Here is a 16,081-nt window from a genome sequence, read left to right as displayed (position 1 = left end):
GTGTCTTACCCACAACGTCCACTCGGGTCCATGCAGATTTGGTGCCACTGCTATTTGTAGCAGTGACTATATATCTGCCAAAATCACTTCTTTGTGCATTTTTTATAATTAACTCTGTCTTGGTACCAACTGTTTCGATAACAACAAGGTTTTCATCAAGTTTTCCATCTTCCTTGCTCCATTTAATTTCTGGCGTTGGTCGGCCTGTTACAGTGGCAGGAAGCCTGAGTATTTCTCCAGCTTGTTTTAGAACGCCTGCTTTTACACTATCATCAAACTCTACTACTGGAGGCTCTATAAAACAAGATGTGCTTTATATAAAAACTGAAATTGAAAAATAAATTAAAAAATATAAACTAAATAATTGCTTAATTTTTAATACCTTTTGGATCCATTATAGTTACAGCTTCAGTCTGACCAGGAGCTCCTTCTCCAGCATTATTGAGTGCTGTCACACGAATTATATAATCTGCATCTTCTCTAACCCCAAAGACTGTGAACTTGCGATCTTTAACTAGTCTTTCTGTGCAGCGTGACCATTCTTTTGATCCAACAAGTTGCTTGTCGACATGGTAACCAGTGATGTCACCACCACCATCATAGATAGGAGGATCCCAGATTACATCTATTGATGTTGCACTTGTATCTAGGACTCTTGGTATTGGTGGTCCAGGTGGCACTTAAAAGGGAAAGGAAAAACATAATTAATTGTGAAATGAATAAGAGGTGTATTAAAATGTGCTTTACAATTTATCAGCTACTGTTAAGCCAGTACTTACAAATTGGGTCCCGTGCTGTCTTGGGATCTGAAGGTAAACTAAATTTTCCAGGACCAGCTGCATTTTCTGCACAGACTCTGAATATATAAGTTAATCCTTCCATGAGGCCTTCAGCCTGTACTTCTAGAGCATTTAACAAGTTTTTATTAACGCGAGTCCAATGTGTGCTGTTAATTTCTCTTTTTTCAATCCAGTAGCCTAAAATAGGGCTACCATTATCTTTTGGTTCATTCCATGTAACAACCATACTATTTCTAGTAACATCCACCACTTCAGGTTTATCAGGTGCCTCAGGAGGATCTAAGTTAGAAATAACAAGGATATGTAAATTGCAATACAGATATCAACAACCTGATATTAAATACATTGGCAAAAATGTTGGAAACTACATTATATCAATAAGGTAATTCTTTAAACAATGCTTGTGACAAATAACATTTTAACATAATAGTTAAGCATTGCATCTTATATTATGATGATTTTGGCAAAGAGAAGTAAAAGCTTACCAAATGGATTTTTGGCTGTAAGTGGCTTTGAGACACAAAATGGACCAGGGCCAAATTTATTTTCAGCTGCAACACGGAAAATGTACTCTTTTCCTTCAATAAGTTGTGTCACATGATATATGCAATGTCTAAGAGTTGTTGTTACAGTAATCCAGCTGATTTCAGCTTTGGAATTATCTTTCTTTTCCAAGATATAATTGAGAATCTCACTACCACCATTGTCCAAAGGAGGATCCCATTTACAGATGACTGAATCTTTTCTGACTTCCTCAAATATGAAGTTGACTGGTCGGCCAGGTGTGTCTAGAATGCCAAAAACAAAACTCATAAATTATGTTAATAGTAACAACAGTAAATGTTTGCATCTTAGCAACCTCTTTGTAACATCTATGAAAGAACTTATGTAACATTGTACCTAGGACATTAACATCACAATTAGCTTGGGCGACACCATGATCATTTTCTGCTTTGACAGTAAATTTTCCATAGTCTTTTCTGATGGAATCCCGAACTATCAATTCGGACTCTCCTGTTCTGCTGTTATCAAGAGTTAAACGTTCTGGTAAACTGAGAGAAAAAGGCTCCTCCTCCACAACTTCCTTCTTCCTAGCTGGTATTCTTTTTTCTACTCTCTTTTTGATATCTTCAGGTCTGATTGTTTCATCGTTTCGATGCCATGTCACAGTTGGATAAGGAGAGCCAGAAATACGGGCTAGAAGATCAATCTCATTACCCCTTCTGACATTTAATCCAAACTGAAGGTTTCCAACGAGGAAGACCTTTGGTGGATCTGTACAGAAAAGCAGAATAATTGTAAATATTATTGATCTATCGTTACTGAATTATACAGCCTTGAAATTGTTGCAAATTGTTTCCTTAGCTGATCATTTTTAAAAACTAAGGAATCAAGTTTTGACCTATTTAATGATTTTTCTTAGCCTCACATGAAAAAGAACACTCACCAACTGGGTCTACAGCTTTGACTCCTGGAGTTATTCTTGAAGGATCACTAATTCCAGCAATATTCTCAGCAAGTGCACGGAACTGGTATTCATTTCCTTTCTCAAGATTTTTTACAGTATAAGTCAGAACAGGGACCAAGTACTCGTTGCATCTCTCCCATTTGTCACCGCCTTTAGCTATCTTTTCTATGATATAGCCCATGATCTTACAGCCACCATCATAAAGAGGTGGTTTCCATGTCAGTGTTGCTGATTTTGACGTTGGATCCTGGACCTCAAGATCAACAGGTGGATCAGGGCGTTCTGAGGAAAATTAAATGCATAAATTAATAATATTCAAAATATTACAATGATTACAGACTAAATAGATACATGTTGTTTAGTGATGATTTTTCTCCCAAAATACTTACGCTTTTGATCCTCTGCGATAACTGGGTTGCGAAGCTCAGTGTATTCACCACCACCAATTTTGTTAACAGCCTTTACACGGAAATAGTATTCACAATTTGGAATAAGATCCTTTACTGGCCAGCTTAGTTTATTCTCACCAGACATTACTGGGGTATATGTTCTTCTACCAGCCTCTCTACGTTGAAGAACATAATGCAAAATGGGACTGCCACCATCATTGTCTGGAGGATCCCAGGTTATTTTGCAAGAACTCTTGGTGACGTCACTTGCTTTTATATCTTTACACTGACCAGGCAATCCTGAATTAAAACAAAGCAAAACATATTATTTTAATCTGAAAATAAACTAAATAAATAAGGAAGTTTCCCTCCGTTACATTTCAGATTATTACCTATGACTTTGACATGAATGGTGCCTGTTGTTGAACCCAGTTTGTTCTCCAAAGTAATGGTATAGACACCAGCATCAGCATGAACACTCTTTGTAATCTCAAGGGATGTATGGGTATAGTCACTCTTCGTAGTCGTTCTTTCGTCTGCTTTGAATTCCTTTCCATTCTTATACCATGAAATTGTTGGTGTTGGTACAGCTCTAAAAGGTACATGGATGTTCAATTTCTCACCCTCCACAACAATGATATCTTGAGTCTGTACTTCGATACTTGGATTACCTATTAAAATAAGTTTTTTTTTTAAGTATAATGTAAAATGTAATTCTATTTATAGAAGAATAACAATTTAAGATTGAGAAAGGGAACATTTCAAAAGAAAGCTGTTCTTACAGTCCGAATCCTTTGCTACGACATTTTCTGAAATTTCTGATGGATCACTTGCTCCAATGGCATTAACAGCTCTAACTCTCAAGATATATTCCTTATCAGGGATAATGCCTTCTACTGCTTTATACTTCAGTTCCTTTACTGGGCGAGAATTAATTCTCATCCACTTCTCTGTTCCTGGTTCGCAAATTTCAACATGATAGCCAATAATAGGGCTACCACCATTTTTTTCTGGTGGCTTCCATTCAATAAATATGTGATCTCTGCTTGCATCTGTCACGTGTAATTCAAGAGGAGGAGATGGAGGACCTAGACACAAACAAAATTATATTAAATGTTATCTGTTAATTGTTTTCAAAATGTAATTTCAATTTATAATATTCTTAGTTTCAGTTTTTACTCACTAGTTGGGTCTTCAATTGTAAGCATATCAGTTGGTTCACTTGGATGCCCACAGCCAGCTTCATTTTCAGCACGGACTTGGAACTGTACTTCAGTGCCCTCAATTACATCAGTGACTCTATAACTGCATTCTGGTCCTGGAGTCTTCCCAGCTTTAACCCAGCGAGTTCCTAATTTCTCTTTCTTTTCAATTACATATCTATATGAACATTCAATAGCATTCATTAGTGTACATTATAAGAAAGAAATTGTGATGGTAAGAAAGTACACTGAATAAAAAAAACAACAATGACCTCTGTATTGGTCTTCCACCATCATTTTTGGGAGCTTCCCATTTCAGTTCAACATGTCTCTTGGTTACATCAACGACTGTTAGAGCATAAGGTGGTCCAGGTGTTGCTTGAGAGAAATCAAAATATATATGTAAGATAAAAGGAATTCAAAGGAAATAATTATACACAGGGAAAGAGACATAATAATATCCATAAAATAACTTACTGAAGGTATCTTTAGCAAGTACTGAGTCTTCCAGTTCACAGTATTCACTCTGTCCAATTGCATTTTCTGCAGCAACCCTGAATACATACAGAGAACCTTCTAAAAGAGGTGTAACTGTGTACTTTGTGTCTTTTACTGTCGTGTCAACAGTCTGCCAGCCCTTTCGTCTTACATCTCTTTTTTCCACAATATAGTTTGTTATTGGAGAGCCCCCATCCTTTTCTGGTGGTGTCCATTTAAGATCAGCAGAATTTTTTGTGATATTAACAACTTGAAGCCAACGTGGAGGTGAAGGAGGATCTATGGGGAAGAAAACAATTCTCATATTTAAAAGATTATGACTTATTGCATTAATCATGGTTATTGAAGGTTGTTATGTGATAAACATAGTATATAATAAATTGAGTGTAACTTACTCAATCTATCCTTGCACAGCACAGGATCACTGGGTTCACTGGGTTCGCTTTCACCAGCTTTGTTAACAGCTCTAACACGGAATGAGTATTCTTGTTTCTCCATAAGCCCTCTCAGGAAATATTCAGTAATAGGAACACCTTCAGCTACTCTAACCCATTCCTCTGTTCCACTCTTCAGCAACTCAACAACATAAGACTCAATCTTTGCCCCTCCGTCATGTTCTGGTTTATTCCAATTTAAGAATGCTGAAGTCTTCATGACATCTTTAACATTAGGCTTTCCAGGAGGCCATGGTGGATCTATAAATGAATTTACATGAAAAATATTGATCAATTATTAGGTAAACATAATTTGGTCAATTCTATCAGGCCTTGCACACACCCAGTGCACATAGAAAATTACAGGCATGATTTTCTGATATTTGCTGGTAGCATGCTGCTGGTAGAGGGTCTGGCAAAATTTACCCTAACATACAAAGTATTATGAAATTTCATTTGATAGGTCAATCGCGCACATACCGATAGGATCCTTCGCCAGGATTGGGTCTGTTTCATTGCTAGGTTTGCCAGTACCAGCCAGGTTCTCTGCCAGAACACGGAACTTGTACTTCTTCTTCGGAGTAAGTCCTTTTACTCTGTTGGTTGAAAAACATGTATGTGCACATATTAGTTTGTACATACTGCATCTATCTAATTTTCTGGTGTCTGTAATGACAAGATTGTCTTTGTTCTTGCTAATTGGTTAACCGTTGGTAGCTATCAGCAATCACATTCTACCACTAGCAAATAAATTCTGATCAGTCACATTCTACCTAAATTTTTCTCCCTTTTCTGCATTAATAAAACTAACCAATCATAAGTCACAGTTCGCAAGTTCAGCAACTAATGAGAAAATCACATAAAAACAACTTAGATTTACATAATGCATTTGACATAGTAAAATGTCCCAAGACGCTCAACAGGAGAACTATCAATAAAAGTATTTTTCATATTTTTGATACCAAGGCATAGAAGGAGAAATCAGGACAGATAAACAAGAACTTGATCAAAAACATAGGTTTTAAGGAGCATCTTAAAAGGTAAAATATATTTGCATTTATTTGTGCCTTTTGTGCACCCGATGTCCCAAAGCGCTTTACAGCCAATGAAATACTTTTGAAGTGTAGTCACTGTTGCAATGTAGGAAAGGCAGCAGCTAATTTGCACATAGCAAGATCCCACGATCAGAAATATGATAATGACCAAATAATCAACTTTAGTGACATTGATTGAGAAGAGGAGAGGAGAGGAGAGAGGGGAAGTGGTTTAGGAGGGAATTCCAGAGTTTAGGGCCAAGGTAGCTGAAGTACAACCAAATGTGGAGCAATTAAATCAAAGATATACAAGAGGCCAAAATTAGAGGAGTGCAGAATGGTGAAGGTTTGTAGGGGTGGAGGACGCTGCAGGTATAGGAAGGGATGAGGCGATGGAGTGATTTGAAAACAAGGATATGTTGAGATGAATGTCAGACAGGGAGACAGTGAAGATCAGCAGGGACAAAGGGGAGGATGCGTGCATGACCCATTTTCCCAACCACTCTCTGCAGCTCAGTCTCCTTTTCTCCTTAGCCATCCTGCCTCTGTTTTCTGGCCCTGTCTGTGAAGGAGGGCAATAGTAATATCAATATTGTTGCTTTATTAAGTTACAGATGCTATATAAATGGAAGCTTGTTTCTTCTTTTCAGAGAGGTAGAGCAAGGAACTCAGTAGTGCTAATTTTCATCTTTATCACATGGGAGGTAACCTGGTGGAGTGATCTGCCTTTCCTTTATAGAACTGGTGGCCCAATTCTCATTTCATTAAGATCAACTAACCTAAAATTGGGCAGGTTCTATAATGAATGAGTAATTTGCTCGGCTAGGCTGCTGCCCATGTGTTGAAGCAGTTCTTAAAGCGGGTGATCAAACAATTTGTGTGGGAGAGTAGTCCATGATGCTATAATCACACATTCACTCTGGATAGAGCAGACAGGATGCCCCAAATATTTTTTCTCTTTCCAGATTTTATTAAATTCTTAAAAAGAGAAAGAGAGAAACATTTAAAGACTGTGGCCAGTCCCTCGATCAAATGCACTCAAAGCTTGATTGAGGGTCTGGACATCAGGAAGAGGGGGGCCTGCTGATAGCCACACCACTGCGCCTCTCTCACTGTGACCCCCACCCTGCGAAACCAACCCCTCCCCCACCACATTATTTACCTATAGCCTGGGCCACTCTGCAATCCTTGGACTCCAGTGCCTGTTCTTCCAGCAACAGCCACTGAATCCCCAGTGGCGTTGCTGAGCACAAGAGCTCTGATTGACTGGCAGCTCTTGGTACACAAGACATCCGCCCCTGGGGTCTTGATTCCAGTGAAAGGCCCACCACTGTCCTCACCACTGCCTGATTGGCGTGTGGTTCAGCAGGCCTTCCAGAAAAGGGGCAGCGCAGGTCTCTTGCCAGCTCTCCAGCGGCAGGCGAGACCCCCACATCTCAAGAAGATTCCGCCCTGTTTGTGTGATGTACAAAGGGAGTAGGAAATATACAGAGGAAGGAAGAGACAGGAATTCTAGAAAAAGGGAGAATTTGTGTCAGGGTCAAACAGAGGTCTTGATTCCAATGTTAACTCCTGGCAGGGAGCTGGCAGTTAAAATGAGGGCAGTCACCTAAAAATTCTAATCCTGCTGTTTTCTGCATTTCTTGATGTTAACCTGCTATTTTCAGCAAGGGACAGCACACTGGCAGGAAGGAAACAGTATCTTTCTTTAAATAAGCAGTCTGAGTGCACTATTAATTGGAGGCCTGAACGAGGAAACAGTGGTGGCTTCTCCATCAAGCCAGAACTCCTGGAAGATAGGTCACAGTTAGAAGAGGGCTGGACAGGTAAGTAATTAAGTTCAATTTCATGTTTTCATGTGGGCCATGAGGAACAGGAGGCCAAGTACTGAATTCCAGTTTCTGCCCAGTGGCCAGGTAGTGGATTTGGTCAAGTGACCAGGAAAATTCATGGTAATGTGCTCCCGTCAGTAAGATTTCTCCCACATGTATCTTGCGCCATCCGCCACCCCACCCCCTGACTTTAAATTAGGGACCATACACAAACCATGTGTATTGAAATGGAGAGAGAAAGACATTTGAAACAAACAAAAGCCCATTACAGAAAGAGAGTTTTTTTAAGTTTCACCAAGAGAAATGCCATGGGAAGTTAACTAGTTCTAATCAAATCATTATTATGGATATCACAGTTATCATAACTTATTGTTGAGCTTTTCAATACTTTGCTCATGTATAAATCATCATTGTCATAAATACCTGAAGTTTGTGTCTTTGGTAGGTATCTTGTTGCACCTAATCCATTTGTCAGTGTCTGGATCATATCTTTCAACAAAATATCCAGTGATTGGGCTGCCACCATCTTCATCTGGTTCGTACCATGCCAATGTCAGCGAATCCTTAGCAATATCTGAACCTTGTAGACGTGTTGGAGGACCAGGTGGATCTAATATACAATCATATTTTCATGGGTTTTTAAAAATCAAAATGGTATATTATGTACAAATTATGTAACAAATGTTACAATTATAATGTACACAATCAGATTTTCCTTACCAAAAGCATATTTAGCTATAATTGGAGCATGCTGAGATGGTTCTCCAATGCCATACATGTTTTCAGCACTAATTCTAAATACATATTCTTTTAATGGTGTGAGGTGCGTTGCCTTGAATCTGGTTTCTTTGACAGTAGATGAGAGTTTGTTCCATATTTCACTAGTTCCTGCCTTACATTCCACAATATAATTTGTAATGCGTGAACCACCATCATCTTTAGGTGGATTCCATGTCAACTTGCAGGTTTCATTTGTAATATCAGTGATATCAAATGCAGCTGGTGGCCCAGGTTTGTCTGTAAACAAAAGAAATAGTCAGTACGTGTTTGAGAGAATTTATTTATTTCAAGATTTATAAAAGTTTATAAAGAGCATCTTCACAGTTGAACTACCTAGAATATTGACTTCAACAACAGCAGTGGCACGGCCACTAGTGTTTACTGCTTCAATGATGTAGGGACCACTGTCACTCCTTGTGGTATTTAAGATTGTCACAGTGGAACTATCAGGTTTTGTGTCAATAGTTAGTCTGTCGTCAGGCCTCAAAAGGTGATCAGCTTTTGTCCATGTAATTCTTGGAGTAGGTTTGCCAAAGATAAAAGCTGGGAGCTCAATCTTTGTCCCAGCCTTCTCAGTAATGCCAGCAAGCAGTTTAACATCAAGATTAATCTCTGGAGTCTCTGTTGGAAAAAAAAATACATGTTATTAATTTAGTCCAAAAATCATGTATTTTAAAGGGAAAATATAGGTTAAATTTAGTAAAGCTCTAGTCCCAATGTGAAGCCACATTTGACAAGACTATCTGGCATTGAAAACTGCATCAAAAACAGAAAATGTTGGAAAAACTCAGCAGGTTTGACAGCATCTGTGGAGAGAGAAAAATAAAATCAATGTTTCGAGTCCGTATGACCCTCCTTCAGAGTCTCTGTTTCTCATTTTCTGTTTTTGTTTCAGATTTCCAGCATCTGCAGTATTTTTCTTTTATATTGAAAACTGCATACCTGATTTGTACCTCTTTCAAGTTCCCAATTATTAATAAGAATTAATGGGGAAATTAGAATTTCCACTAAGACCCTGTGCTAGTTGCATTAACTCACTAAGTTTATCAATATATCTCAGCTGTATTGTATTACAGTATGTTACTGAATAACTAACAATATATTCTATTTTTACAGAGTTCGATTGAACTTGCAACAGTGACAATGTTTAACACAATGTGCATATTTATGAAATAAACCTGTCTACATTTTTTAATAGAATTGAAATATATTAATAAAGCTTAAACTTGGTAAAATAATACATCTTTGGAAAATTATATTTAGATCAATACCTTTTGGATCAATTGCTTGTATATCATCTGTGGGTTTACTTGGCCTGCTGGCACCTTGTCTGTTCAAAGCTTTAACACGGTATGAATACCATTCCCCTTCATTGAGATTGGTTACTTCCATCCTATTTAACATAAATAATCAGTTTTAGCAATTACTGTGTACTATTTAAAACATAGAAAACATTAGAAAATTAGGTATATAAACTTACTTCAATTCATTAACTGGGTCTCCACATGCCTCCCACTTTTCAGCACTACGTTGACACTTTTCTACTATATATCCTTTAATTTTTGAGCCTCCATCATATTTTGGTGGCTCCCATGTAAGGAAGATTCCTTTGGCAGATGGATTCCTCCATCTGACATTTTCTGGTGGATCTGGAACAGCTGTGAAGTACAGAATTACAAATTAAAGTCTTCAGTTCAAAAATTTTTAAAAACTAATTAAACATACTTAAGACAAATTTCCTTCTTCGGGTCCAAATCAGTTAAATCTGATGCTAATGCAGCCCAAATGGTTAAATGCAGATGACATTCAATTCTCTAATTTCGTGAAATATATAGGGATTGGAAGGATTAAAGGATGCGAGTCACAATAGGGAGATAAAGGCGGGACCCGTCACGGGGGATGGGGTAGGCCAGCCAAAGGTTCATTGGCTTTTTGCAGGACTAGAAGATCCCAGCGGCGGGTGGGGCTGGAAAATATCAGCCAAAGGGTGGAGTTGTTCTTCTAGTGTCAGTGTTCTAATGGGGCATGACTTCTGTTCTATCCATCGTCACCACCAAAACCCCAAACTAATTTCACAAGTCAGATTATGGCAGTTCATGGCAGGATTACTTGCACAGCACATGAGACTGTAAAAAGCACAGAAGTACCTCGAGGATTAGAAGACTGGCTTCGTGGTAGACCTCAACAGTGACTGAGACCTAAACAAGAAGGGAAGGGGGTCCATAATGGAAGAAGAGAAGAACTCTGAAGAAGTTCAATTCCCTCCACTGAGGAGCTCTGTTTTCTCCCTGGTACTTTTCCCACTGTGGTCCTGGAAAGGGACAGTAACTGATGCCCACCAGAGGAAATTCACAAATGATCCCAGCGGGAATACATTAAGAAAGTGGATAAGGAAACATGCTCAGCTTAAATTACATATTAGCTCTTAGAGTCAATCTATGAAACTGTTTGCTAAATCACTCCTGGAAAGATCTCGGCTTGAAAAGCTATTTGTTTCCCTATTAATTTATCAACACAATATATTTTAGCATGTAAGTAGTGGAACGCTATGAAATATTTAGAGAAACTGAGCTGCATACATTTAAAAATAAACCAAACAGATCTATTTGGCTTTATTTACAAAGGAAGTATCCTAAGATTCAATGTAAGTGATTAACAAAATTAAATACTTACTTGCTGGTGTAGATACATTAACAGGTTCATCAATATATGCAGGTTTCCCTGGACCACATTTGTTACAGGCTGAAACTCTAAATAGGTAGTCTCTTCCTTGGAAGAGGTCAGGGACAGTAAATTCTAAATCTTGCACTCGCTCAATAACCTAGAAATCACAGAATATGATGATCCAGTGACGTTAATAAGCTTAACATATAAAAATATTGCCACTCTTCCTTAAACACAGCCAAATCCCACTTTCTACCTCCTTGGATTATGTATAATAGGTTGAAGAACCATTGATTGCCAGGTAGCTTCATAATATATCAAAATAGCTGCAGACCTAGCATTGGCCCCTGGAGAAGCCATTGGTGAACAGCCATAAGAAGGGTTCCAGGCCAAAGATCCAATGAGAGGAAGGAAAAGACAAATAGCATTTACCTTTCCTGGTTTCACATGTTTTGCTGCCTGAATCCCTTTAATTTCAGTGGGGGAGTCCAAGCCAGCTTTATCAGGCACCTTTCCATCAGATGGAGAAGAAAATGAGGTAAGTGGGCTGGTAACACCCGCATCATTTCCATGGCTGACTTGATCCTCTGATGACAGTAAGTATAGGCTCAGCACTGCCCTCATGAAGAACCCCTGAAATCCCTAGACAAACTTAAAGGGGCATAGACCCTGCTGTGGGAAATACATATTCCCAAGGAGCTTTGAAGAAGATTTGGCAGGGGAAAGGTAACACAAGGACTCAGGAAGAAAACAGAAAATCTGCATATGAATTTGAATAACAATACTGAAATCTGCACTGAATGCTTAATATGCAGAAAGTTACTGACATAGGATTGACCTCTATATTTAGTTGCATATATCTGGCATAGTAATAATGGATCTGACATCTAAATTGCTCTATTCTTGTTTGTTACCTTCAGTATTTCTGTGAACTTTTTAAACTTACAAAAATCATTTGTCCAGGGAGGCAACAATTACTTTGTTTCCAGTCTAAATTAGTAACTTTAATGAACATAGATGACAATTTTGAACTACTAGTTTGATATTTGTGGTTTATATCAAATGTAAAATTAGATCAGTATGGTTCATAACTTACTTTGACCCAAGTCTTGCGATTAACTTCACGTTTTTCAATAAGATATCCAATCAATGGACTTCCACCATCATTATCTGGTAGCTCCCATATCAAATGTACTGTACTTCTACCAATTTCTGACACTTTAAAGTCTTTTGGTGCACTTGGGCGTTCTGGGAAGTTAAAACAATAAAAAAATTAAATATCTTATAATTTTGTTGTTTTATGCCCATGTCATAAACTACCTTCCTTGTTACTGATTCCTTTCCCCTCTCAAGCCACTTTGGCTGTGCAAAGCCACAGTGTCACATTTGATCAGGAGCTGAGCTTCAAACTGGCATCCATCCTTATGATGCCAACAAGACGACTTGATTCTACTCTTCAATATTGCCTATCTCCATGCTTATCTTATTGCTGTTAAATTCCTTAGCTATACTGTTGTCACTTCTGGACTCTTTCCATTATCTCTTTATACCAGTTTTCCATCCCTCACCCTCTATACACTCTTCTCTGACCTTTTGTATCTCTCCCTTTAGTCCACCATTGCTTTCAGCACCTTCAGGTAGTTTGGCTATACTCTGAAATGCCTTCCTTAAATCTTTTCTACTCCCTGCTTCTTTTTCAATCTTTAAAACCTTCGCAAAACTCATCCCTTTAATTACATTTTTAGTTACTTTTCCTAACTTTCATGTTGAAGGCTCGGCACATGCCTATATAATATATTAATTTTCTTCCTGTCTCTGTTAAGTGTATTGGGATGTTTTCAATGTTAAAAATGATACATAAATGCAAGCTACTGTAGAATCATCTGGAAACGATTAAATAAAAACATTTTCAGAAAATATTCAGATACTTACCAATTACGTTCACATCAATTTCTCCTGTGACAGATGACACATCATTTTCCAGTGTCAATTTATATAGTCCCTTATCAGGACGCTCACTGGGAGAAATGACCAGTTGCGTATATACAGCAGTTGTTTCCATCTTCACACGATCATTACTTTCAAGAGGTTTTTCGTCAACAGCCCATTTTGCTGTGGGTACAGGGTAGCCAGTGATAGGGATGCGAATCTTAAGTGTTTCTGGAACAATGACCTCAAGGACGTCTTTGAATGCTCTCAAGTCAAGGGAAGGAGCCACTAAAAGAGAAAATACAATCAGTCTTGAAAAGTTATACAAATTATTGTATTTTAAAAAGAAACTCAGTTTCATAGCCTTTAATATATTCATATTTAGAAAAGGACATCCATTACCATGAGGATCATCAGCTGTTAGTGGGCCAAGAGCATCAGCTGGATCTGAAACACCTGCTGCATTTTCAGCAGATACCCTATAATAATATTTCACTCCTTGTTTTAGACCAGTAACCTGTAATGACAAAAAATAAAAGCAGATGCAATATCAAAAAAATAATTACTAGTATTCTCAGTACATTTTCCCCAACCATCAGCAAGTATGAGGTTACAAATGTTTTAGAGTCAAAACAATAAATATCTATCGAAACTCATCATATCCTTGATTCCTTTTAACTTTCTTCACCATCTCCATAGTCCCATTCTCTCTTTAAAAGTCATCAATATCCAACTCTTTGCCCATGTCACCATCCACTCGCCCCCAGTTGGAATCGACAGCCTAATTTCCATCTTGTTTAACTTATAATCCCCTATCACTAATGAAATTGTTGTGAATACCTTCAACACCTCATGGCTTAATTTCTCTAATGCTTTCTTCACTTAAGTCCATGCTTGACGAACTTCAACTCATTCAGAATTTTTTGACCTACATCCTATCCTACAGAAAATCCTGCAAATCTTCATTCCTGAAAAAAATGATTTCAGAAACTTAACCTCATCTTCCAATATCTGGAAACCTGCAACCCCTACTTGGTCTGGCCTACATGTCACTCCAATCCTACACTATGTAGTTGATTCAATGCCCTCATGGCAACCAGGCTGGGCAAAAAATAATTATCAACAGTGTTGTTCAGAACTCAAGAACCATTTCTTTTTAAACTCTCCATATGACCCAGCAAAACTGAAAACAAAGCAAATGTTCTCTAGGTAAGTTTCTATGCACAATCGTGTAAAGACAAAGCATGTCCCTGATTCCTCCCTATCCATGTGACTTATCAGTGAGTCCAACGCTACATCGAATGTTACTGTTACCATGTGCTTTACATTCACAAATAGGTGTACTTCACGTTGTGAATTAAATGAAAAGTTGATTAATATCTCCTGCTTGAAACTCTACTTCATGAATGTCACTTAGCACATCAGAAGTCCAGGAAGAATAGCTGCCAAGGAACCAGTTTTTACTAAGAACTGACAATCTATCTGTGACTTGATGATGGATTGTGGGTGAATTGCACCCCTAAAATTATCACTGGGAGAGCAGCTGCCTCCAGCTCTTACTAAGTCAGCACTGATATGTTTAACAAATAAATACATTAGAGATAATAACCTTGAATGTTGTTTCAGGAACAAGTCTTATATTGCAGGGAGTCCACTTATCTGTGCCTTCTTCACATAATTCAATAATGTAGCCCTGTATTGGACTTCCTCCATCCTTTAAAGGAGGTTCCCATTTCAGCTGCAGAGATTCTTTGGTTTGCTTTGAATAGGCAAATTCAATGGGTGGACTTGGCTTGACTGAAAAAAGGAGAAATCAATTAGTGAATATATAAAATTAAAAAGTGAAGAACATTTACTACAAATACACATATTTCTGATCAGATACTAACATATTGGATCCATAATCTTCACAGGATGTGAAGCTGCACTTGGTTTTCCTACTCCTGCTTTGTTTTCTGCTCTGACACGGAATATATATTCTTTGTTTTCTACTACATCATTCAGCTGAGCAGTGAGTTCATCTGCTCTGGTAGTCATAACTGGTTCCCATTTGACAGAGGTTCTGTCACGTAACTCAACAACGTAGTTCGTGATTTCTGCTCCACCATCATATTCTGGAGGCTCCCATGTAATGGTGGCACCAAATTTGTTCACATCTTTCACTTGGACATTCAGTGGTGCATCAGGTACATCTGTTAGAAAAAGTCATAACATTTTTATTTTGAGACACTGACCCATAGGAATTATTTGGAATTCATAATTTAAACTAGTGAATGAAAATGATCTGATACTTACTAAACTTATTTTTAGCTTCAACAGGTATATCAGTTTCCACAGGTTCACCTGTACCTATTCTGTTCCTTGCACTGACACGGAATAGATACTCTATGCCTTTTTGGAGGCCAGTCACTGTAAATTCAGTATTGTCAGCATGTTCAGTGGCTAAAGTCCAAGTTTTGCGCATTACATCACGTCGTTCTATAACATATCCAAGGACTTTGCTACCACCATCAGTCTCAGGCTCATCCCAAGCAAGGCTGACCTCGCCATCACAAGTGTCTATTATTTTCAAATTCTGGATTGGGCCAGGCACATCTGTATATTGACAGAGATGATATTTTTTTAGAAATCACATTTTGGAAGATATTTTAAAATAGTTTTCATAATACCACAGTTATAGAATATATGTGTAACAAAGAATACTTACCAATAACATCCAAATTTATATATGCTTCACCCTTTCCATGTTTATTCTCAATCACAATCTTGTATCTTCCTCTGTCATTCCTCTTTGGATCAAAAAGTGTATAACTAGTGATTTCTGCAGTTGTGTCAATGTTCTGTTTGGGCAGGCTGACATATTCAGAAGTAGTACTGTCTTCCCTGAACCATTCAGCTTCACCGCGTGGGTAAGCGTCATATGGAAGTGTCATTGTGAACGGTTTTCCAGCATCAATCACAAGGTTCAGATCTGTCACCTTGATTATTGGTACCGCTACAATGAGAAGGTCCACAAGTCAAGAATATGTCAAATCTTCAGAGCTGTTAATA

General features: G+C 38.0%; 1 protein-coding gene across 50 annotated transcripts in view; it reads right to left on the bottom strand.

Annotated features, from left to right (window-relative positions):
* Positions 1–16,081, bottom strand: part of ttn.2 (titin, tandem duplicate 2) — a 694,778-nt gene that overhangs the window by 95,789 nt on the left and 582,908 nt on the right. For all 50 annotated transcript variants that reach the window (XM_078552010.1, XM_078551990.1, XM_078551964.1 and 47 more), the window contains 27 exons: positions 15,738–16,025; positions 15,326–15,625; positions 14,920–15,222; positions 14,640–14,827; positions 13,433–13,547; positions 13,034–13,318; positions 12,198–12,349; positions 11,111–11,258; positions 9,918–10,095; positions 9,709–9,830; positions 8,771–9,058; positions 8,378–8,674; positions 8,081–8,267; positions 5,272–5,387; positions 4,753–5,052; positions 4,337–4,636; positions 4,132–4,237; positions 3,841–4,037; positions 3,440–3,745; positions 3,050–3,328; positions 2,658–2,957; positions 2,248–2,550; positions 1,701–2,075; positions 1,286–1,588; positions 780–1,079; positions 383–679; positions 10–294 (listed from right to left, as the gene is read on the bottom strand). In XM_078552010.1, coding sequence (XP_078408136.1) covers positions 10–294; positions 383–679; positions 780–1,079; positions 1,286–1,588; positions 1,701–2,075; positions 2,248–2,550; positions 2,658–2,957; positions 3,050–3,328; positions 3,440–3,745; positions 3,841–4,037; positions 4,132–4,237; positions 4,337–4,636; positions 4,753–5,052; positions 5,272–5,387; positions 8,081–8,267; positions 8,378–8,674; positions 8,771–9,058; positions 9,709–9,830; positions 9,918–10,095; positions 11,111–11,258; positions 12,198–12,349; positions 13,034–13,318; positions 13,433–13,547; positions 14,640–14,827; positions 14,920–15,222; positions 15,326–15,625; positions 15,738–16,025 — 6,618 coding nt within the window. The remainder of the gene's footprint in view (positions 1–9; positions 295–382; positions 680–779; positions 1,080–1,285; positions 1,589–1,700; positions 2,076–2,247; positions 2,551–2,657; positions 2,958–3,049; positions 3,329–3,439; positions 3,746–3,840; positions 4,038–4,131; positions 4,238–4,336; positions 4,637–4,752; positions 5,053–5,271; positions 5,388–8,080; positions 8,268–8,377; positions 8,675–8,770; positions 9,059–9,708; positions 9,831–9,917; positions 10,096–11,110; positions 11,259–12,197; positions 12,350–13,033; positions 13,319–13,432; positions 13,548–14,639; positions 14,828–14,919; positions 15,223–15,325; positions 15,626–15,737; positions 16,026–16,081) is intronic.

The sequence above is a fragment of the Cetorhinus maximus genome, chromosome 11 (genome assembly GCF_964194155.1).
Source record: "Cetorhinus maximus chromosome 11, sCetMax3.hap1.1, whole genome shotgun sequence".
NCBI lineage: Eukaryota > Metazoa > Chordata > Chondrichthyes > Lamniformes > Cetorhinidae > Cetorhinus > Cetorhinus maximus.
Note: the sequence above shows the minus strand (reverse complement) of the source record. Positions and strands in the feature narration are given on the sequence as shown.